General features: G+C 56.7%; 1 protein-coding gene across 1 annotated transcript in view; it reads right to left on the bottom strand.

The window, feature by feature from the left end:
• The window catches only part of FOXK1 (forkhead box K1), a 55090-nt gene that overhangs the window by 10968 nt on the left and 19331 nt on the right, over window positions 1–24791 (bottom strand). Inside the window, exon 2 of the mRNA XM_055410398.2 lies at window positions 10375–10560. Coding sequence (XP_055266373.2) covers window positions 10375–10560 — 186 coding nt within the window. The remainder of the gene's footprint in view (window positions 1–10374; window positions 10561–24791) is intronic.

Genomic DNA, 24791 nt, shown 5'->3' with positions numbered 1-24791 from the left:
GACCAGATGCCATGATCTTAGTTTTCTGAATGTTGAGCTTTAAGCCACCAACAATAATAAACCAGCTGCTGAGAGGTAGGAAGCAGTCATAAAAGCGGCTCTTTCTGAATTTCATTTTGAACCAAACATACAAAACCCAAGCTTTTAAAAGTAAGGTGGGAGGGGAGGGAAAGTGTCTTACTGGTAACACGTTCACACACTCAGCATCAGGTTTCCAAATGTGTCCATTGGGGAAGCAAACACCACAGCACATGGGGGTTCAACTCGGACGGGGGTGGGGGGAGGGCGATGCTGCAGGACCTGCCACTGTAGAGGTGCCGGGGCATAGTCTCCAGTCTAGAGGGGTTCAGCACCGCTCTGGACAACACCTGGTCCATGCTCTGACCACAGGGGTGAGAAGTGTGCCCCAGAAACACATCAGCCCCCAGCAGGCAGATCAGGTGATGTCCAGCTTGGTGGGCGCGCAGGGCTCATCTGGGAAAATCTCACTGGCATCTGACTTATGTGACCCACGGGGCATCCTGACCAGTGCAGACGGCAGACAGGACTCTGGGCTTGGGCACTGGGGTCCACTGCCCATCCCAAGTCCATACTTTGTAAAACATCTCAGAAGGTTTACATCTCAGAAGGTTTGCCCTCCAAGGGCAAAGCCCAGAGAAAAGGCTGTCTTCACTCCTCACAGAACAGTTTCCAGTGGAAACAGTGAACAGGCAGCAAGACGGGCTCCCCAGCGGGAGGGGAGGCTGCTTTCCACAGTGGGGGAGGCTGCTGCTGACAGACCCTCCCTGGGGAAGCTTCCTCTGGCACAGGGCACTGCTGATGCCCAGAGGGCCTGGGGGGCTTGGCCTGGAGAAGGTGTGTCCACGCACATGGTGGCCCCAGCCTCAATAAACCTCATTCAGCTGTCCCGGCGGGCTGGCCTGGGTCCAGAGCGCTGTGCCTGGTACCCGGCCGCCCTGGGGTCACACGTCTGCAGAGGGGGTGGGGGGTGGGCAGAGCTGGAGGCAGGCGAGTAGGACATCTCTGGGCAGAGAATGTGCGGCTCAGAGATGACTGGAGAAACTGACCAACACACTGAGTGTCCCCTGAGGGAGTTTCCTGCTGCTGCTGCTGCTAAGTCACTTCAGTCGTGTCCGACTCTGTGTGACCCCATAGACGGAATCCCACCAGGCTCCCCCATCCCTGGGATTCTCCAGGCAAGAACACTGGAGTGGGTTGCCATTTCCTTCTCCAATGTGTGAAAGTGAAAAGTGAAAGTGAAGTCGCTCAGTCGTGTCCGACCCTTAGCAACACCACGGACTGCAGCCTACCAGGCTCCTCCAACCATGGGATTTTCTAGGCAAGAGTACTGGAGTGGCTTGCCATTGCCTTCTCCGAGGGAGTTTCCTAGTCCACATTAAATCCCCTGGCCATCAACAAAACAGGGAAGAGCCACAGAATAAACACACAGGGCATCTCTAGAGGGTCCCTGCCGTGATGCCAGGCCTGAGCAAAGAGCTGCCTGCTCCAGGAGTGATCTGAGACTGAGAAGCCAGAGTGAGGAGGAGCCGAGGGGCGTGAGGACCGGTGGGCGTGGCCAGCCTGCCGAAGCCTCTTCTTTCTTCAGCTCAGTTGCTCAGTCCTGTCCGACTCTGCGACACCACGGACTGCAGCACGCCAGGCCTCCCTGTCCATCACCAACTCCCGGAGCCTGCTCAGACTCATGTTCATCGAGTCAGTGATGCCACCCAACCATCTCATCCTCTGTCATCCCCTCCTCCTACCCTCAATCTTTCCCAGCGTCAGGGTCTTTTCCCGAGTCAGCTCTTCGCATCAGGTGGCCAATGTATTGGAGTTTCAGCTTCAGCATCAGTCCTTCCAATCAATATTCAGGACTGATTTCCTTCAGGATTCAATGGTTGGATCTCCTTGCAGTCCAAGGGACTCTCCAGAATCTTCTCCAACACCACAGTTCAAAAGCACCAATTTTTCGGCGCTCAGCTTTCTTTACAGTCCAACTCACATCCATACATGACTACTGGAAAAACCACAGCTTTGACTAGATGGACCTTTGTTGGTAAATAATGTCTCTGCTTTTTAATATACTGTCTAGGTTGGTCATAACTTTCCTTCCAAGGAGCAAGAGTCTTTTAATTTCATGGCTGCAGTCACCATCTGCAGTGATTTTGGAGCCCGAGAAAATAAAAGTCTGTCACTCTTTCCCTGTCTATTTGCCATGAAATGATACCAGATACTATCTATGATCTTTGTTTGTTGAATGCTGAATTTTAAGCCAGCTTTTTCACTCTCTTTCATCAAGAGGCTCCTTAGTTCCTCTTCGCTTTCTGCCATAAGGGTGGTGCCATCTGCATATCTGAGTTTATTGATATTTCTCCCAGCAATCTTGATTCCAGCTTGTGCTTCTTCCAGCCCAGCGTTCCTCATGATGTACTCAGCATATAAGTTAAATAAGCAGGGTGACAATATACAGCCTTGATGTACTTCTTTCCCGATTTGGAACCAGTCTGTTTTTTCATGTCCAGTTCTAACTGTTGCTTCCTGACCTGCATATATGTTAGGAGGCAGGTCAGGTGGTCTGGTATTCCCATCTCTTGAAGAATTTTCCACAATTTGTGGTGATCCACAGAGTCAAAGGCTTTGGCATAGTCATTAAAGCAGAAGTAGATGTTTTTCTGGAACTCTCTTGCTTTTTCTATGATCCAGTGGATGATAACAACTTGATCTCTGGTTCCTCTACCTTTTCTAAGTGCAGCTTGAACATCTGGAATTTCTCAATTCACGTACTGTTGAAGCCTGGCTTGGAGAATTTTGAGCATGACTTTACTAGCGTGTGAGATGAGTGCAATTCTGCAGTAGTTTGAGCACTCTTAAAGGAAGGAAAACTGTCCTTTCCCAGTCATGTGACCGCTGCTGAGTTTTCCACATTTGCTGGCATATTAAGTGCAGCACTTTCTCAGCATCATCTTTTAGGATTTGAAATAGCTCAACTGGAATTCCATCGCCTCCACTAGCTTTGTTTGTAGTGATGCTTCCTAAGGCCCACTTGACTTCGCATTTCAGGATGTCTGGCTTAGGTGAGTGAGCACACCGTCGTGGTTATCTGGGACATTGAGATCTTTTTTTGTATAGTTTTGTGTGTTCTTGCCACCTCTTCTTAATATGTTCTGCTTCTGTTAAGTGCATTGGTCCTTTATTGCCCATCTTTGCATGAAATGTTCCCTTGGTAGCTCTCATTTTCTTGAAGAGCTCTCTAGTCTTTCCCATTCTATTATTTTCCTCTTCCTTTGCATCAGTCACTTGGGAAGGCTTTCTCTCTTTTTGGAACTCTGCATTCAGATGGGTATGTCTTTCCTTTTCTCCTTTGCCTTCCACTTCTCTTTCCTCATCTTTTTCTAAGACCCTCAGACAACCATTTTGCCTTTTTGCATTTCTTCTTCTTGGGGATGGTCTTGATCACTGCCTCCTGTACAATGTCACAAACCTCTGTCCATAGTTCTTCAGGCGCTCTATCAGATCTAATCCCTTGAATCCATTTGTCACTTTCACTGTATAATCATAAGGGATTTGATTTAGGTCATATCTGAATGGACTAGTGGTTTTCTCTACTTTCTTCAATTTAAGTCTGAATTTGGCAATAAGGAGTTCATGATCTGAGCCACAGTCAGCTCCTAGTCTTGTTTTTGCTGACTTTACAGAGCTTCTCCATCTTCAGCTGCAAAGAATACAATCAATCTGATTTCAGTGTTGACCATCTGGTGATGTCCATGTGTAGAGTCTTCTCTTGCGTTTTTGGAAGAGGGTGTTTGCCATGACCAGTGGGTTCTCTTGGCACAACTGTTAGCCTTTGCCCTGCTTCATTCTGTACTCCAGGGCCAAATTCGCCTGTTACTCCAGGCATCTCTTGACTCCCTGCTTTGGCATTCCCATCCCCTATGATCAGGGGTTAGTTCTGGAAGGTCTTGTAGGTCTTCGTAGAACCGTCAGCTTCAGCACCTTCTGCACTAGTGGTGGGGTTTCTTTCTCGGTGCACGAATTATTTTGATAAGAATAAAAAGCAGGCACGCAATCAGCACTGCCTCTCCCTGTGGGGGCCCGCTGAGCGTGCAGCCCAGACACCCAACGGTTTCGCTGGAGAGGATGGCCTCCGTGGAGCCTCGGTTTCCTCATCTGCAAAGTGGGTGCAGCACGGCCAGACAGCACAGGAGCACTGAGCAGGGTCCTGCGGGGGGAAGAGAGCACTGAGAGCCCCTCCCTCCTCGCGGGCCCGGCAGCAATGTCAGAGCCAGCTCTTTCCTAATCGCTGTTCTTAAAATGCTGTGGCTCACGACCCTAATGAGAGTATCGTAAACAAAATAATCAAAGCTCAGGGTTTGATGGCCTCAGCATGAGCTGTTTATAGACGTTTCAGAGAGGCGACGGGCTTCCCTGGTGGCTCATCTGGTAAAGAATCCGCCTGCAATGCAGGAGACCTGGGTTTTAATCCCTGGGTTGGGAAGATCCCCTGGAGAAGGGAAAAGCTACCCACTCCAGTATTCTGGCCTGGAGAATTCCATGGACTGTGTAGTCCCCGGGGTTGCAAAGAATTGGACACAACTAAGCGACTTTCATGAAATTAAAAGATGCTTACTCCTTGGAAGGAAAGTTATGACCAACCTTGATAATATATTAAAAAGCAGAGACATTACTTTGCCAACAAAGGTCTGTCTAGTCAAGGCTATGGTTTTTCCCATGGTCATGTATGGATGTGAGAGTTGGACTGTGAAGAAAGCTGATCACCGAAGAATTGATGCTTTTGAACTGTGGTGCTGGAGAAGACTCTTGAGAATCCCTTGGACTGCAAGGAGATCCAACCAGTCCATTCTAAGGGAGATCGATCCTGGGTGTTCATTGGAAGGACTGATGCTAAAGCTGAAACTGCAATACTTTGGCCACCTCATGCGACGAGTTGACTCACTGGAAAAGACTCTGATGCTGGGAAAGGTTGGGGGCGGGAGGAGAAGGGGACGACGGAGAATGAGATGGCTGGATGGCATCACCGACTCTGTGGACATGAGTTTGAGTGAACTCTGGGAGTTGGTGATGGACAGGGAGGCCTGGCGTGCTGTGATTCATGGGGTCGCGGAGAGTCGGACACGACTGAGCGACTGAACTGAACTGAACTGAACTGAACTGAAGCGACTTTCATTCACTCACTCACTCAGAGAGGCGACTTCAAACCAGACCGGCTGCTGAGCTACCCACAAGACTAAGAAACCAGCAATAGCTGCGTGGCTCTTTCGGGGGGACCGGTCAACCAAGGCCATGTCAAAACAGTCTACCGTGCAGCCACGAGTGATGTGGTGACAAGGAAAGGGGCTGAGACAGAGGGACAGGAGGAGCAGGACCCTCTGGGCTCCACAGCGCCCTTCCGGGGCGGGGCCACAAGTACTGACACCCATCTGACGAGCTCTTTGCACGTTCACATGAAGAGGCCCCTGTAGACGTCTCTCCAGGAGTGTCACTGAGGGTTTCCACTTTCTGAAACATCTCTATTTTGTGTAGCATGCACATAGTATTTCTGTAATCTGGGGGAAACAAAGGACAGGCAAAGAGAACTCCCGGAAGCCAGCTTCTCAGCACTCTCTTGACCAGGTCTGTGCCCCTGAAGAGAAACTCTGTGCTCTGAAACCCTGGCAAGTGACTGCACAAAGGGGAGCTGGTGTCTGGAATGCATGTCGTCTCAGAACATTGATGAGCCAGGCTGAGCTCAGGCCTCCCAGTGCCCCTCTCTCCATGCAGGCAGGGGGCCCAGGCCTCCCTCTGCTCCGCCTGCTTCCTGAACCACAGCTGTCATCTGGAAAGGAAGGGCCCTCGGCGGCAGGATGCCAGGCGGGCGTTTCCCCGAAGGCACACCCAGGAACACATGAGGCAGGATCTTCAGGGCCCCAGGGTCCCCCGGGAGACGGGACCACAGCACAAGCCCAGCCCACCTCCTCTCAACAATTTACCGCCAAAAGGCCCCCTTGCCCCGACTCCTGGAGAGGCAGGAAGAGAACCAGAAAGAACACGGAAGGCCGCATCTTTCTGTGTCGATGAACCAGTTTTTATCTTTCCCCAGTTTCCAGATGAGGAAAGAGACCAGGTGGGTGTGGGGGTGTGTGGGGGTGCGGTCAGGGCCACAGGTGCACAGGCAGCCTCCGCTCTGGGTCCTCGGGAGAACCAAGGAAATGCAGAGTCAATCACTCTTAGGTAGAATCCAAAGTCTGCCAGAAACACAACAGCCGTTCTCACGCCCCATCCGAACTCAGAAGACACACAGCATTGCAGAGGGGGTGAGGACTGACCCCCCGCCGCAGTGAAGCCGGAATGGACTGCTCGGTCAGGGTGACAAGTGGTTTAGGAACCGAGGTCAGTGGCCTGTTGTTTATCTCATACAGGGTTCCGCTAACCTTGGACGAATTCCACAAAGCAGGTTACTTTTGATTTTGTGCTTTCTATATTAGAAAAATCAAGAAAGGCCTTACTCAAGAAATAGCTTCTAAAGTCTTGTGTGTTTAGATGTTCAGTCGTGTCCGACTCTCTGCAACCCCATGGACTGCAGCCCACCAGGCTCCTCTGTCCTTGGGATTCCCCAGGCAAGAGTACTGAAGTGGGTTGCCATTTTCTCCTCCTCCAGGCGAATCTTCCCGACCCAGGGATTGAACCCAGGTCTCCCCCATTGCAGGCGGATTCTTTACTGTCTGAGCCACCGGTCGGCGGCTCTATCTGTGCTGCGCCCTTTCTCGGGTTGAATTCCAGCAGTTTTCTTTAAACTGCAGCTCTAAGGATTAGTCTCTTTTTGTAACACCCAGAAAATGATTAACCAATCGATTCTTTCTTAAAGACACCAGTTCAGTGCAAAACGGGGAAAGAAAAAAAAAAAAGTCAACAAAACGCTGCTTAAGATAGCAGAACTTGTTTCAAAGAGAGTTCATTCATTTTCTGGGTGGAGTACTTTAGGGCAGGAAAAAACCCGCACACACCCGCCTCCGCCCCCGCCCGGCCAGCAGGGAGGCGGGCGGGGCGGCCCCGACCGGTCCAGCCGCCCCCTAGTCCTGAGAGGACCCGCCCCAAACCCGCTCCGGAGAGGGCCGGCCCAGGTCGGGCTCGACGAGCCGCAGGAAGCCGACCGACCCAGCGGAGGGCGCAGACGCGGCAAACGAGGACGGCGGCGGCGGGGGACGGGGGCGCCCAACGGGGACCCCCGCGGCCCGGGCCGCAGCCCACCTCCCCGGCGATCCGCGGGGACGCGGGGCGCAGGGAGGGGCTGGGAAAGACGGGGCAGCTGTTTGTAAACACGCCGGCCCCGCCCTGCTCCCTCGCCGGGGCGGGAGCTAGGAGATCCGGGCAGCAAAACCTCAAGGGGCCCTGAGGTTTCCAGCGCAGTCGACTCCCCCGCGCGGAGACAGGCGGATATAAACAGAAATCCTTCCCTCTGACACTCAGAGGCCAAGACTGCAGGTGCCCGTCTCAAAGCTACAGCCTTCCCACAAAGATGCTCCACTCTGCACGCCGGAGACCCCGCGCGGCCCGCCCCCGGCCCGGCCCGGCCCGGTTCTGCTCCGGGAACCCCTTCTACGGCAACCCTGGCCCGGCTCCAGAGCCGCCGCCTCCCCCAGGCACACAGGCCTCCACACTCGCGGGGTCGTATTCAAAATGTTACTGGGAATTACATTTATTCTATGAAGCTCTTCAGGTACAAACCAAAACACTTTCTGTCCATAAAAGCCGTCGATGTGGCTGGATCCTAAGCTGATTGTTCACAGGCCCGTGCCAGTCTGAGCTGGTTTTGGCGGACGTGCAAGGGCCTCGGAGGGCCGTCGCGCCCAGCCTGGGACGGCCCGTGGGCTCCCGGTGGTGCGGGGCACGTGCCTGGCCGGTGTCCCCGCCCCTGCCCCAATGTGCTGCGGGGTGAAGGTGTCAGAGCAGGGCTTCAGTACCAGCTCCCCACGCTATGCACGCCACACGTTGTGCCCGTTTCCAGCGTACGACTCGGGGTGGTGTGACCACCATCTCGCTCCACAACATGGTCATCACCCAGAAAAGAAGAAAGAAACCCAGGACAGGGAGCCGTCACTCCCTTAAACTTCCCGAGTCCCTGGCAACTGCTATCTACTGTCTTCCTCTAAGGCTGTGCCTATTCTGGACATTGCCTGTCAAGAGAACCACACAGCGCGTGGTCTCCTGTGGACTGGTTCCTTTCCTTCTGCATCATGTTTTCAGGGGTCACCCACGTTGTAGCAGGTGCCGGCACTTTGCTCCTTTTTATTCTCCACGCCGTGGCTGTAACAGTTTCCCTCCACTCAGTGGCTGATGGACATCTGAGTTGTTTCCATTTTGGAGGCGGCTATGAATAATGCTGCCCTGAACCCCGCTGGACGAGTTTCCAGTGCGTTGCTGGATGGTTGAGGTAAACCTTTATAAAGTTTTGGAGAACTGCCAGACTGTTTCCCAAAGTGGCTGCTTCATTTTACGACGCATAATTTTTTTATCGGTGCATAAATTATAGATGTATGAGTGCAAGAGCATTTTCACAGCGTAACTTCATCGTGAACTCCAGTGGAGCCCTCATGTTTTAGGTTGTTCTCAGGGTAGATGTCAAAGGACAGGGAGGTGGTGTGGTACATTTCGGATTTGAGAACAGAGCTATTGCTGGAAACCTGAAAAGAGCTTAAGACAGAACCTCTCTCGTAAATCCCTAAGGACTAAATAAAACACCACAGGTATAGCTGCTGAGTGGAGGGCCTGGCCCACAGCAGGCCTTATCACTCACTGCTCCTCCCTGTCATCCCTGGTCACTGCAGTGTCAGAGGGTGGGCTTCATCGATGGCTGGCTTTATCGCCAGAGAAGAGAAGGTCCGAGGAGGCTGCAGAGACCTGCCCCTGGGTCTCCCACCAACTGGAGATGCGGCCAGAACCAGAACTGGGGTCTGGAGTTCCAGGCTGGGACATTTCAAAGGCATCCCTGAATTGTCTCTGCAAGAGAAACACGCCTGCTCACCGGCTCGGGAGGGAACTGACTCCAGGCAGCTCAATGCAAATGACTCCCAGCTGGTAACGGACACAGGGTAGAACACAGGGCACATGGGAGACCAGCGACCATGCCAAGATGAACCGACCTGAGCTTCCAACTGTAAACCTTTAAAGGTGCAAAACTGGGGCCCCGACCAGCCATGACCGTCACCGATGATCCCGGGGGTGCCGAGCGCCAGCTCTGCTGGGGGAGCTCGGTCAAGAGTGTGGTCCCCAGGGCCCTTGAGACCCTTTCAGGGGGGACATGAGCTTGAAACTAGCTTCATGCCGACCCTGAGATACAGTCTGCCTCTCCTCCGGGCGATGTGTGAGGAAGCCCGATCTGCGGTGGCGGGATCTCCAGGGCCCCTCTCATGTTAAAATATCCTTAACCAAGCAGTAAACTGCTGTAAAGTTTATTAAATCTCGGTCCTCAAATCCATGTTTTTCAACATGCTTTTACAGCAAAAGGGGAAGGAGGCAGAGGGCCCGCTGTGTTCCTGGTGGGGCAGCTCACCCCAGCCCTCCCCCTCCCCACCGTCTCTGGTTGTGGGCATCAGCCTCAAGCCTCCCCCCAGGGGCTCACTTTGTATAGCACCACAAGGATGAGAACGTTTGAGGACCTGCCTTTCTTTAACATCTAGATTAATTTCTAAAACTTTGGAAAGGATTTCTACCAAGTTTAGAAAATCCAAGTCCACCAAATCCTGGTATCGAAATCCTCCTTTTAAATAGTTTCACTGTAAAAAATGGTACCTATGCCTGCTTTCCGGAGAAGGCAATGGCGAGCCACTCCAGTACTCTTGCCTAGAAAATCCCATGGATGGAGGAGCCTGGTAGGCTGCAGTCCGTGGGGTCGCTAAGGGTCGGACACGACTGAGCGACTTCACTTTCACTTTTCACTTTCACACATTGGAGAAGGAAATGGCAACCCACTCCAGTGTTCTTGCCTGGAGAATCCCAGGGAAGGGGGAGCCTGGTGGGCTTCCGTCTATGGGGTCACACAGAGTCGGACACGACTGAAGTGACTTAGCATAGCATAGCATGCCTGCTTTCAAAGGCCCTAAAGCACAGAGTTTCAAACTGGAAAAGTGACTAATTAGGCAGTGATTCTTCACTCTGTAAGATCATTCTCCAGAGACTCTCTTCAAGTTGTCAGGTCCCCTGATGCGCTTAAAATAGTTTGAAATTCTCCGCCCACGGCCCATTTTCCAGAAACAGACTGCACAGTGTATCAAGCACAGAACCCCCTCTTTGTACCACTTTCCTCTTCCTCGGCCGCGTTCTGGAGCCCAGCGCCCCGGGTTCGTTGGGCAGTGGCGCGGGGCCGGCCGGGCCGCTCACCTGATGGTGCCGGTCGGGGAGGGGATGGGGCTGACCAGGCTCCGGAGGTCCGGCTCCGGGATGTGGATCTTCAGCGGGGAGATCTGCGGGTAGAGCGGCCGCAGCGGGGACGCGGGGGCCTCCTCCTGGTGGTACAGCGACGTGAACTGGATCTTTATCGCCGTGCTGGGGAAACGAAAGGTGCACCTGCAAGAGGAAGGCAGGGACGTCAGGCCCGCGAGGGGGCGGCCTGGCTCGCCTGCGCGCACGGATCGGCCTTGCCGTGCGCGCCCACGGGCGCAAACCCGCGCCCCGACGCGCGTCCTCGTCTCCGGGAACACGGCCGGGCGGGCACGGCGCAGCCCTGCGCCCCCAGCCGGCCCCCACCCGTGTCCCCGCCCACGCCAGGTCGGGCGCACGAGCCCATGCGTGGATCCAGCACCTCGCCGAGCGCTCCCCGCCCCGGAGCAGCAGCAACAGCCGCACGTGCGGGCGGGGGTCTGGAGGGAAGCGCCCTGGACCCGAGGGAACCTCGTGTCCTCTCCTGCAGGTGACCGCCCGCCCAGCCCATCACAGACCCGAGTCCCTCTCCGTGTGCGCACAGGAGCCCAGCGCTCTTCGCCCTCTGAGAAGCCCCCGCCTGTAACGCAGGGTTAGGGTTAGGGCGTTGCCTGTCCAGCACACCCTCTGATTTCTACACCGCCAAGTTCTCTGCAAGCTGCTAACCCTGGAGCAGACACTGGGTCCATACCAAAAAGCGCCTGATATCTGGTCCTGTCAATCAGTTCAGCATCTAAGTGGCAAATCGGGGATATAGCAAGCGCCACTTTAGCTGCATTCCCTTTCTCTCAGTAAAACAGGCTTTCAGAAGGGGGATTTAAGAACCAGTCAGAACAGGCTCTGGGACCCAGCAGACAGGGACCCTAGCGCCCCACCAGCCAAGAGGGGTGTGTGCGAGCCTCCTGCTGGGAGGGCTCACCTCTCCCTACGTGACTCAGCAGTGCAAGCATCTACGCTCAGAGCCGCTGCCTGCATCCCACAGAGAACGTCACAAGCTCCAACTGGCTCGACTGGCCAGTGCAGATCCTTCCAGAGACACAGAGCAGAGAGGGGCTGCGTATGGCCGTGAAGGCGGAGCTCACAGCACGGGACTCACAGCTGACGGGCTCCTATTTCCAAATCTAAAATCAGAACAAGGGGATCTTGATACTGTTCCAACAGCATCTTCCTGTTTGACGCTGTTCTGACTCAGCACCAGAATGTTGGGGGGGATCTGTAACGGCAACGTCATCCATGCTTCTGCTTAAAGGGCCACTGGGCTGTATAGGAGCAGCCTAGTCTTGTAAGAAAGAAGCCTCCTGTCCCCTCCACTTGCCTCAGTCTCCCCAACTCCCAATGGAGATGTGCTCTGTCAGTATTTTGGCTCGAAGGTCATATCACACATTTGCCTAAGAAGCCTTCTGAGGCCCGGGGTCTCCCCAGACCTGGAGGCCGGTCCGCTTCTGTAACTCACAATCAATGTACATCTCCGCCAAGTCCAAGATGGGCCCAGCGTCCCCCAGCCTGGGAGCGGGCTGAGGACAGGTGAGTGCTACCTGTGGGCAAAGGGCCGCAATGAACAGCGGGGGAATCTGTGCCCACGGACACACACACCCCCCCTCTGCCACCACTGCCAGGGAGGAAGGCAGTAACGGTGACAGACAGTTAAAGAGTTTCTACAGCCCTTAACTGCTGCAAATTAACAAAACAAGTTATGTGCTCCTCTCTGCCAGAGGAGGGCGGAGTTCTGACTTCCTGCGCTGTGAAAAGTCCCCGAGCTAACATGGGATCAGACCACAACCTTGAGATCGTCTTACAGCTACAACTGTCAAGACACCTAGAGAAGGGGTGTGGCTTCTGGCCTCTGGTAGAGGTCATAAGACGGTGGGGGAAATCTTAGAAAACGGGGCTTGGGGCTCAGATGAGAAGATGCACGTGATCCCCGAGGGATGAGCTCGGGGGGAGGAGCGGTGAGGTGCCGGGGAGCACCGTCAGGCCCCCTTCCCTCCGCATCCTAGCCTGACTTCTGCTCTGCGCCCACCTGCCCTAATGCCTCTGGGGCCCTGCATGCTCAGGGCAGGAGCAATCCCCTCCCGGGAGCTTTCCAGTCCAAACCCAAGGCACAGGATAGACGGTACACGTACACGGCCTGGGGCTTCACTGAAACAAAACACAGCGATTGACAAGTCAGGGACGTGGGCACACTGTCAGTAGCAAAATCGACTGCCATCGGTAACTGATACTAGCAGGACCGTTTCTCACTGAACAGCAATTTCCCAATAGGCTTTAACCGTAAACATTTTCACAGTATTTACTCCAACAGCTATTTCAGAGGCTTCTCCTGACTCACTCTTCCAAAAATTATCCTGAGGCTGCCAGTCTACTCAGGAGGAGGAGAAGGGGGGAAGAGGAGATACTGGGGAGCTCCTTGATTAAACAGATGCCTCCCCAGGGTGCCCGCAGAGCTGGCCCATTCTGGTTTAGGGCTCTGGCTGGAGCTTTAATGACTGTGCTCTGCAGTTAAAGCTATTCTCCTGAAGGTGCCCACACGCAGTCTGAACCCGGGCGCAATCTGCCTGTGCTGGAGGGACCCTGGGCAAGCGTCCACCCACCTCACGGGGTGGTCCCTTGAGAGCTTGCCTCAGAATTCTTGCCCTAATGTGCAGAGATGACAGCAGTCTGGGGGCTGCCAGGGGTGGGGGAGGTGGACATTCGGGGGCGCCTCCCCCAGAAAAACAGAGACAGCCAGAACTGTGGTGGTGGTGGTGGGGTGGGGATTGAAGAAAAGGAGTTCTAGGAGCAGGAGAGGAAGAGGACCACTGGCATCACCCAGGCCACAAATCCCAGGGGGCGCTGAGAGGGCAGGCTGTGACAGGGACAGCTAGTCCCCTGGACACGCATCTCTCTTGCTTCCACAACAAACTCGTTTCAGTTGGACACGTAGCTGCTGGACTAAGGACGGTGTTTCTCTGCATCTCGTGCATGCCTGAGACTGCTGGTCAGTGAGATGTGGGTGGTTCGTGTCCTCAGGAGAAAGAGCGTCTTCTTCACGTCTTCCCTTCCTAATGGCCAGAATGTGGGTGTGACGGCAGGAGCTGGAGCAGCCACAGTGGGCCATAAAACGGATATTGGGAAACAGACCAACAGAACGGAACCTGGAGCTACCATATCAGGTACATTATGGGGCTGTTATATGCAAAAGAAATCCATCTCACCTTGTTATTCTGACCTCTGTTAAAAAAGCAAACCTACATCCTAATTGTAAACAGCTGTCAAGGTTGTATATTGTCACCCTGCTTATTTAACTTATATGCAGAGTATATCACGAGAAACTCTGGACTGGATGAAGCATAAGTTGGCATCAGCACTGCAGGGAGAAATATCAATAACCTCAGATATGCAGATGACACCACCCTTATGGCAGAAAGTGAAGAGGAAGTAAAAAGCCTCTTGATGAAAATGAAAGAGGAGAGTGAAAATGCTGGCTTAAAACTCAACATTCAAAACACAAAGATCATGGCATCTGGTCCCATCACTTCATGGCAAATAGATGGGGAAACAATGGAAACAGTGACAGACTTTTATTTTCTTGGGCTCCAAAATCCCACACTGCAAAACTGCAGATGATGACTGCAGCCATGAAATTAAAAGACACTCGCTCTTTGGAAGAAAAGCTATGACCAACCTAGACAGCGTATTAAAAAGCAGACATTACTGACAAAAGTCCATCTAGTCAAAGCTATGGTTTTTCCAGTAGTCATGTATGGATGTGAGAGTTGGACCATAAAGAAAGCTGAGCGCTGAAGAATGGATGCTTTTGAACTGTGGTGCCGGGGAAGACTCTTGAGAATCCCCTGGACTGCAAGGAAATCAAACCAGTCAATCTTAAAGGAAATCAGTCCTGAATATTCACTGGAAGGACTTATGCTGAAGCTGAAACTCCAATACTTCGGCCACCTGATGCAAAGAACTAACTCACTGGAAAAGACCCTGATGATGGGAAAGATTGAAGGCAACAGGAGACGGGGACGACAGAGGATGAGATGATTGGATGGCATCACCGACTCGATGGACATGAGTTTGAGTAGGCTCCGGGAGTTGGTGTGGACAGGGACCCCATGCTGCAGCCCATGGGGTCGCAAAGAGTTGGACACAACTGAGCGACTGAACTGAAAGACTCCCTGTGAGGAACAGCTGAAGGCACCAGGGCACACATTCATGGAAGAATATTACTTAGCCATTTAAAAGGACACCTTCCAGGACTGCGTGTCTCTGGGAAAATCTCTTAAAACATCCGATCCGTTCTCATCAGGAAAACTGGGGTATTCTCGGTATGTACGCTGTAAGAGTCTCATGAGTATTAAATGAAATATTCCAAACAAAGCAGTTAGAAGTTCACACGGTATCAAACAAGTAACGCACATGCTCAGTTGCTTCAGTCACGTCTGACTCTGCGACCCCCTGGACAGTAGCCCACCAGGCTCTTCAGATTCTCCAGGCAAGAATACTGGAGTGGGTTGCCATTTCCTCCTCCAGGGGATATTCCTGGCCCAGGGATTGAACCTGCGTCTCCTGAGTCTCCAGCAGGATTCTTTACCACTAGTGCCAACTGGAAAGCCCTGACAAGTAACAGTCATTCATTAAAACTGGCCCACAGAAGATGATTAGAAATGCCGATGATACTCTGAGAAATGAAAACAGCAGAGACTCAATGGTCCAGCGTCATGGCAAAAGGCACAGGATTTCAAATCAGACAGACTTGGTTTGAGAAGGGGCTGCTGGGACGATGTGGGGGGACCTGGGGTGTGTGGCTGACTCTAAGGCCTCTCCCTGGTAAAGCAGAGACAAAGTGCCAAGCCTGGGTGCAGGAGGAGCCGCGGGGTGGGCGAGGCTGGCACCGCAAGTGGCTGCTGACTTGGGCTCCAGCCTATTGTGGTGGACAAGGGCTAGGGGAGGAGTGAGAACAGCTCTGGGGAGAGGGGGCCTTGCAGAGACCTGGAGTCTTTCAAAACGGTTTCTGAACGTTATAACTGTGTCCTTAAAGAAACGAAAGACTCGAGAAGGAAAAAGCCATTACACATTTGATGACCAGTATGTTCAAATTCTGTAAATAACCACAACCCAGGCGTGGGAAGATGGTCGGGCCTCTCCTTTGGGAAGGGAGGGCTGGGGCCGCTGACCGCCGGCAGCGCCTTCTGCCTACCCCCGCCAGGGCGTCCCAGGCACAAGCCAGTGGGCAGCTTGCCCGGAGTGGGCCCTGGGCCACAAGCAACCCCCACCTACAGAGGTCTGGAGCTGGACCCCCAGAGGCAGTAGAGGCTCTGAGTTCTGTAAGAACAACCAAAGAAAAACAAGGCAGTTCAGGAAATGGTTTTGAAAAACCTTTTATATATACAACCCGCAAATCAAAGGAATCTGACAATCCTGTGTCTTTAACCTAAAATATCTACTTCCTATTGAAAACGTAACACGTTTTGCTAGAACATCTTAAAAACCAAGACAGAGCTGGGCCTAGGAGGCTGAAGATGGCAGAGGCCGGGTCTCCACTCTGTGTGCTGGGCTGTGGGCCAGGGAGAGTGAGCATGGGACAGACGCCCAGCACGGGACACATGGCCAGCATGGCGAGGAGGCGGATCTGAACAGGGTTGGGGAGGGCCCCCCTCCGGAGGCCAGGCTGCCCTCGGCCTGGACCTTGGGCTCAGAGGGTCCCAGCAGAGCAGGGCCAGGCAGGGTCAGCAGCCCCCAGGAGGACCCCAGGCCATCGTCCCAGGAACATTCTTACCCCTTGGTGGGGAAGCATCAGGTTTAAAACAAGCAAACAACAAGAAAATGACTCGTAAGTTGAGCTCCCAAGCTTCAGTTTGGAAAATCAGACGGGGCAGGAAGTCCAATATATCTGAAAAAGCAAGTACCTTCCGGATCTGCCTGGAAAACACCAAAGGTGACCCAGTCGGGTGAACGGGGGAGCTACAGAGATCAGAATTACCACTTCGAAGGTCCTGGCTCCCTGAAGGTCATCGCCCAACGAATGGGCGCTGCAGCAGGGCAAACTGCAGTCAAGAGTGGACCACCGGTCAGGCCTCCGGTAGGGGAGCCTCAGGCCGGGGACTCACTGAGCCCGCCGGCCACGCTGCCACCAGCTCAGGGCCCGGCTGTGTCCCAGTGGATGCACGGTCTCCAGAGCCCACCTCGGGCACCCCTGCTCCTCCCCACAGGGCTTCCCAGGCCTCAGGCTCCCTCGGAGGGGTCACCTCAGCGGCCGCCTATCCCTCCACGCTGCACACACGTGTGGTGCACACTGCAGGAGCAGACCACGCGTCACGAGGAACGTGTGTAACGCGTGTGAGCACACTGCAGGAGCAGACCACACGTCACAGGGAACGCGTGTGTGCACACACAGGAGCGGACGATGCGTCACGGGGAACGCGTGTGAGCACACACAGGAGCGGACCACACGTTACGGGGAATGTGTGTGTGCACACACAGGAGCGGACCACACGTCACAGGGAACGCGTGTGAGCACACACAGGAGCGGACCACACGTCACAGGGAACGCGTGTGTGCACACACAGGAGCGGACGATGCGTCACGGGGAACGCGTGTGAGCACACACAGGAGCGGACCACACGTCACAGGGAACGCGTGTGTGCACACACAGGAGCGGACGATGCGTCACGGGGAACGCGTGTGAGCACACACAGGAGCGGACCACACGTCACGGGGAATGTGTGTGTGCACACACAGGAGCGGACCACACGTCACAGGGAACGCGTGTGTGCACACACAGGAGCGGACCACACGTCACAGGGAACGCGTGTGTGCACACACAGGAGCGGACGATGCGTCACGGGCAACGCGTGTGAGCACACTGCAGGAGTGGACGATGCGTCACGGGGTAACCAACTCTACCAGGAGGTAAAGGCCAGGCCTGAGGCCGAAGGAGCCTGATTCCTTCCACACAGACGCGGCAGCCCGGAGGTCACGGGTGAATCCCAGCGTCCAAGCCCCAGGGCAAGGGTCAGAATTCCCTGACCCTGGGTGAACTGTGCCAGGAGACGGCCCACACGCCTGCTCTGTGTGCAGAGTCGTGGGGCAGAGCGCCAGGGGACAGCCGGAGGCCCTCCCTCTCACGGGGGCGGGCCGCCCGTGTCGCCGCTCAGACCTGCATCCGCGGTTTTTACGGAGAGAGGCTGGACCGAGAGTGAGGATGGGCTGAGACAGCCCACGTGCAGAGCGTGCCGGGCCGGGCCGCCCCCGGGGCCAGCACCACCGCAGAGGGGGCTGGGGGTGCCGGGCTCTGTGCAGAGACCACCGCCCGCCCGCTGCAACACGCGCCTGGTCTGCGGTCAGGAGCCAAGGTCACCCCCGTTGCACACAGCTCCCCTCTCCCTCCCTCCCGAAGACGAGGACGAGGACGGGGTGTCTAAACACAAAGACGAAGGCCCAGGAAAGTGCCAAGTGCTGGAAACAGGAAGGCGTCTGCACCAAGTAACACCCGCGTCGACACTCAGACTCCACCCAGGGAGCCGCAGGAGCCCCCGCCTCGGGGTAGCAGGCCGCCCCCCTCCCCCGAGGAAAGACGCTGATGCAACATCAGGAATTGGGGGCTGGCCAGGCCTTCTTCCCTGCTGGCTCAGCTGGTAAAGAGTCCGCCTGCCATGCAGGAGACCCTGGTTCGATTCCTGGGTCGGGAAGTTCCCCTGGAGAAGGCAGGCTACCCACTCCAGGATTCTCGTCTGAAGAATCCCCGTGGACAGGGGAGCCTGGTGGGCTGCAGTCCGTGGGGTCGCAAAGCGTCAGACACGACTAAGCGACTAACACACACAGCACAGGAAGGCCGCTGTCTGCTGGGGTGACCCGCAGAACTGAGATCAGACCTAAGTCAACGTGAGGTGCAAGAATACAGTGATGCAAGAGAATATAGTGAGACACACACCCAGAGACGGCTAGAAAGCAGCACAGGCTACCATCACACGTCCCTGGCCGCCACACGCTGGCAAGTTACGTGAGTCAACTAACCAACAGATTCCATTTCTCTGGACACCTGAGTTACACTTAAACACGTGTGTTTGGAGGACATTATTATGGAGAAGGCCCTGTGCGATCACAGCTCCTGCAAATCTGAGGGGCAGAAAGAAAAAGGCTCCAGGACACCGTGGCTGGAGGAGAAACAGGAAAACAAAGCGGGAATCCACTCTGCACGTTTACTTTCTGGGGGCTGGCAGCTCAAGGACCACGTTCATTTCTGTTAAACTTGGCCGGGAAACGCAGTCAGGAGCTGCAGGCAAAAGAGCCTGGGGTGCGGCTGGAAAGCTGCGGGCACCCAGGCTGGCGGGAAGGCCCAGAGCGGCCTCATCCTTCCCATGCGGATGGATCCAGGCAGACCTGTGGGGCCTCCCGTCCAGGGGTGGGCACCCCACCAGGGGTGGCACCACCACCCAAACCAAGGCTTTCCTTTCAGTACTGGCCTCAGAGAGCAGCGAAGCTCAGCAGGGAGCCCCAAACACAAACCTCAGCCCCACCTCCAAAGAGAGCAACACAGCCTTTGCTGTTTAAAAAAAAAGAAAGAAAGAAAAATGTTCCATTTGTCAGAACATAACAGGAACCCTGTCTGACTGCTTCCAGCCTAGCTTGGCTCTCCTTCCTAATTTGGAGAATCCGACAGGCACACACGGAAGCCGGACGGAGCCGCCCTGCACAGAGGCTGGGGAGGGCCGTGGGCGGGTGGGCGGCCCCAAGAACTGCACTTGGCCGCCAGCCCATTTCCCTAAAGAACCGAAACCCGAGGAGGCACCTGGGGAGGTACGAGAGTCCACGGAGGTGGATGAACCTCTGCCGCACGTGGACGCGTCTAGGCCAGGTGGTGGGGAGCCACCCTGTCCACCCCCACGCCCGGGCTCCCAGGGCGCCACCCCACCCCGGCTCTCACCTCTGCTCAGGTGGCAGGGAGAAGGGCCGTCCCACCTACCGCCCAGCCCCCGCCCCTTCTCCCACAGGCTCCAGCCAGAGGAGGGCAGGGCAGGGCATCCCTGGAGGGGGACCCGGGGGCGGGGGCGTTATTCCAGGGCAGCTCCCCCACCCACAGGAGCCCCGGCTTTCATGGGGTGAGCCGACCCTGGGGCCGACCCTGAGAAGGTGGGTGAACCGGGTTTCTTGCGGGGCAAGTGTGGCTTGAAGGGGTATGCCAGGGGGTACCCTGCCCCGACCCACTTCCCTCCCACCGCTTTTCCCGGGGTGCCCATGTCCCCAGGGGTGACTGATGGACAGTGGCATGGGGGAAGAGAGGAGAGGCTGTCAGACCACTCCCAAGGGCAGATTCCTGCCCATTGTCCCTCCTCCCACTCCTTGCCTGGAGGGGAAATGTGATGACCGGCTGCCAGCAACCACCCTGGGCAAGAAGGTTGCCCTGAAGTGGGAGCCCCACCCCCGGCCAGGACAGGGTGGTTGGACAAAGAGATGGAAGCAGCTTCCACAGGCGCGAGGCCCAGGGCCCGGCCTGCCTGTGGACCACGTTCAGCACACGGCGGGCTGTGTGATCCCTCTGCCCCTGACGCGTTTTGGATGAAACAAAACTAGCTAGCTTCAGAAAGGAAAATAAGCCAGATCTCTCCACTGAGGGAAAAACAAACCACGGGCCGTCCGCCGAGTCACAACGGACAGGGCGGCCGCATTTCCAAAGCCTTCTGCTGCCCAGTGGGGCACAGGGCGTGGCTGGCCTGGCACCCACCCCTCGCAGGTGTGGACGGAGAACCCAGCACCACGGGCCTCCACCAACGGAAAAGCAGGAAGTGCAGGGCTCGTCAGCTTCTCGACAATTAATGACAAGAGCCTGAACAGCGTCTGCTTGGAAGATGAACTCCCTGCCGTCTGTGCTGCCCTGCAGGGCCCTGCCAGGGGCTGAGGAGCTGGGGGTGAGGGCACCCGGCGGGCGGGCGGGTGTGATGGCCAGCGTGGAGCCGGCTACTCTGGGCTTCTGAGTCGGCTTCTGACAGCAAGACGGTTCAGAGAAGGGCCTCGACCGCCGTCAGGGTACAGGGGCACGAGCACAGAGGGCTAGGCCCAGGGCATGAGCGGACGGTGAGGCCGGGGTTGGGCAGTGCTCACCAGCAGGTGCTCCGGCCCAACCTGCCGCTCTGTGGGAGTGCCCCCGGGCCTGCGCCTGCTCCGTCCTAAGACAGACCCCCAACGATGGGGGGACCCAGCCTCAGGCCCAGGATCGTGAGACTGATGATGGGGTGTCAGGACCCGAGCCTCTCCTCCGGGTGGCACGCCTGCCCCTCCCTCTGGAGGTGTGTAGGGCAGAGACCCCAATAGACTCTGCACAGGGGCTTCTGGGCCCGAACCACAGGGAGAAGGAGGAGGGGCTGCAGAGCGGGGAGCTGGGGCTGGGGGCCTGCGGACAAGGAGCGGGGACAGGCCCAAGCAGGCTGCTCGAGTCTCCATAACTTTCTCGTAAATCAGGCCTCAGAGAGAGACTGGGAAACCTCCTGTGATGGATCACGAGCGACAGTCCGCCCACAGCCGGCACCGCGGTTCTCACACAGGCACACAGCTCTGACCCCCCCACCCCTCCAAACACACACACACCCCTCCGAACACACACACACCCCTCCGAACACACACAGCTCTGACCCTTCCACACACCTCCAACCACACACATACACACACACACAGACACACCACACCTGAAACCCCGCCACCGCAACCCCACCGACTCGGTCAGCACAGGACATGACCCAGGCCCGGGGCCTCACCTGAGTCAGCTCCCCTCCGAGTCCCCTTGGGCCAGAATCAGGGGTAGGGGGAGCGCGGGGGTTACACTCAGCTCCCGGGGGAGGGGGTCCCCGCCCCCTGCCCCCTGCCCCGCAACAGACTGGGCCTCACTCAGCTGAGAAAGCACCACAGCGCCCAGGAGGAAACGCGGACGTCCAGGCCTGCATGCGGGTCTGCTCGCTCGGAGCCCCTCGCTTGCGCTCTGGGGCCACCCAGCATCAGCGGCCTTGCTCAGAGATGGTCTCCCGGGCACGCGGGGCTGCGGGCTCCCTCTCGGGACGGGTACAGGCTGCCTGCTGACGTCACAGGCCAGGAGAGGAGAGGCAGAGCGACAGAGAACCTGCCTCTGAGCCACCAGCGGAGGGGACGCGTGGGTTGGGCTCTAGGTTCCCCGCTGTCCATGGATGACTGTGCTCCGCGGGCCCACCACCCGCCAAAGGGAACAGGCCTGTGGGCTCCGGGAAGGCCGCCGAGGGGGCCCGCCCATGGCAGAGGCCGAGGAGCTGCTGGGACTCCACGTCCACTTCACCGGCCACACACGACGCTGGGCCCCGCAGAGCCCGGGTGCGCGAACGTGAGTGGCCTCATAAAGGAGCACGGCTCCATTAAAGCAACGTCCAGGCAGCGCCAGCAGCACCCGGGGTCTCAGAGCAGAGAGTTATGAGGGAGACGGAGAACCCTGAAGGCAACCGCGACAACCAGGACGGAGCAGAGTCTCGGGCACGCCGCGCTGTGAGGGGAAAAGCTAGACTTACTCAGCCCAAGGACAAAGAAGGCCCGGCTGAGCGGGAGACAGGCCACCCGGCCTGTAAGACAGTTCGCAACAGGCCAGTCTGATTCTCGGGACACACGTGGCCGTCGGTTGGGAGAGGAGGCACACTGGCATGGGGTGGGCGTCGAGGTGGGGCCCAGCAGGTGAGGCTGCGGAGTCCCGGCTTGGGCTCAGCCACGGACCCACAGAGGAGAACAGTCCTGCAGACTGCGCCACCCCCACCCAGGGCGGGGGCCACGTCCTCCCCGTGGAGTGTGGGGACACAGCTTGGGGACACACGCTGTCCCCACTGAAGGGCCCGGGGACTTGTCCCCACCGAGGACAGGGGCGCACAGGCCAGTGCGGAGAGCCAGCAGAGGGCGGGTCCGGGGCGGGAGTGACGCGTGAATCCCTGGGCTCGTTCTCAGCACTGAGGGGCCACGTGGGAAGTGACGGGGGCGGTCCCCCTTCGCCCAGGGGTGTTCTCATCAAACACTGGATTTAAAGGTCCGAAGTCTTCAGAGCTCGTCCCCCAAACATCCAGATTTCTATTGCGAGGAAAATCTCAAACAAAACGGGAAAAGGCATCAACAGACACCCACACAGGATGCTGGTGTCAGAATTACCTTTCCAGGATTCTAAAGCAGTGATCTTAAAATGAGCAATTACAAGAAACAGAAAATCCCAGTAAACAGAAGACCACCAAAAGGAACGTTAGAACTAAAAACGTCCTAACTGGAAACTCAATGAACAGACTCAGACAGAATGAAAAGAATGAGAAGGGAACCAGCGAACCTGAAGCCAAGAACAATGAAACTGTCCAGCTGGAGCCACAAAGAGAAAAGAGACTGAGATAAAGGACCCGAGTCTCAGGAGCCTGTGGGACTGAAACAGAAGGTTGACGCCCAAGTCCCAGGAGAACAGAAAGGGGGTAGGGTAAAAAAAAAAAAAAAAGCTGAGAAACCGTCAAACACGGCAGCAAGCGAACCTACAGCTCAGGAAGATGAGTGACCCCCAGACAGGCAAAACTCAGAGAAAGCCTCGCCAACCTTTGGAAAACGGAAGACGGCGAAAAGATCCCAAAACCCACAGTGAAAAGCTGTCATCACCCACGGGAGGAAAAACCAGTGCAGCCAGGGAGTGGATGCTTTGCTGCAGGGACACACTGCCCATTGGGGGGCACTGGGGGGCACACCTGGAAGATGGCTGAAGCGGTGCGGGTCTCCCCGCCCTGCCGGTGGGACTGGAAGACCAGCGGGCAGTTCCTCAACTAGACACAGCCCGCGATGTGACCGATCCACTGCGCTCCTGGGCGCTCATCCCCGAGAGGGAAGATCAGGTGGGCTGGAAACCTGCCCGCGGCTGCTCACGGCAGCTCTATCTGCAGGAGCCGCGGTCAGCCACCGGGTCCCACGGGACACACGGGGCACTGACACGGCGGGGCAGTGACGACTCAGCGGTGAAGAGGAGTGAAGCACCACCCTGCACGGCCCAGACGAACGCAAAATGCTGCGACGAGGCGGGGCTGCGGGCCTGACTCAGTGCCTGTCCAGGGGCGCCCTGTACTCCCGGTGGGGGTACACACAGACCACAGCTCTGTGGAGACCCCCGTCCTGCGGTCCTCACTCCTGGCCCCTTACTCACAGCTTCTAGATGGCAGGGTCTACGCTGAAGATTGGCGACCCCACCCTGGGGCCCGGCCGCTGGAAGCACGGCTTTCCCGACACCGCTCCACCTTCAGGGAACTGGCCGTGGCTCTGGGCACTTGGGCTGCTGAAATCTGTGAAACGCCTTGGACTCCCAACTTGACCACATGCCCGGTGCAGCCACTATGGCCAGACCCAGGTCCTAATCAGTTATAGCGAGAAACAAAGAACTCTGCTTCCTGTTTCACAACACCGGAGCACTTCACATAGTCCTCCCGGTTTGTTCTGAGCTTGGCTCTGCTCAAGTCAAACACTGATAAGCAGACGGCTTCTCACAGGTCAGGCTTCCAGCCTCTGCCTCCGGCCGGTGCAGGGCCACCCGTGGGGCCGGCAGGGCACACGGGGCTGGGACCCAGGCACACGGCGGGCCTGACGCCTAGGGGCTTCACTCCTAGAGACGCTCTGCCAGGAGACGGAGGCTGTTGGCTGTGGCCCCTCCTGGAGAGGGGACACCCAGACCCGGCGCCCTCCCGGCTACGCTCCCACTGAGGGCTTTCTGTGCGGGGTGAAGCCAGGAGACGCGCTGGCCAGCAGGGCGCCCCTCCCTGCCCGGGGACTTCTGCTTCTCGCTCCCGAGGTTTTGGTTTTGCGCGACGTTTAGGATGATGCAACGCCCATGGTGTTCTGGGTCCATGGGTGCTACCACGTGCGCCCGGGCGGAAGTGCAGGTGAGGACACGCGTTCCCCGGGCTCTCTCCACGGGAGGGATGCTCCTCCCAGGTCTGCAGGACGGAGGCTAGGGGAGGGGACGAGGTGGGCCGTGGCCGTGAACTGCCTCCTCAGACAGCACGCACGTCAGAACCTGTAAGATGCGCCCTAAAGGCAAGACAACCCCAAAGCAGCCCTTATGCTAGAAGTGGATGTGAGACCAGTGGGAGGATGAGGGTTAACCCAGAGAAGACGTTAATCCAGAGACAATGCCCTGCCACTCGGCAGGTCCCTGTGAGGCCGCTGGGGTCACGGGGAGGGAGGATGCCGGGGGTCACTGGGAGGAGGGGGAGGCCGGGGTCACTGAGAGCCCATCAGTGTCTCGAGAGCCCTCAGAGAGCGGTGGCTCTCGAGACCTTCCTGCTAGGAAGCCAACCTCCTGTGCTCCCCGAGGACGAGGGGCCTCTCCCAGGAGTCCCCACCTGGCCCCGCTCATGGCCCGCACGCCACAGCGCTGATGT

The sequence above is a fragment of the Moschus berezovskii genome, chromosome 27 (assembly GCF_049115385.1).
Source record: "Moschus berezovskii isolate FMDL1 chromosome 27, NW_MosBer_1.0, whole genome shotgun sequence".
NCBI classification, from domain to species: domain Eukaryota; kingdom Metazoa; phylum Chordata; class Mammalia; order Artiodactyla; family Moschidae; genus Moschus; species Moschus berezovskii.
Note: the sequence above shows the minus strand (reverse complement) of the source record. Positions and strands in the feature narration are given on the sequence as shown.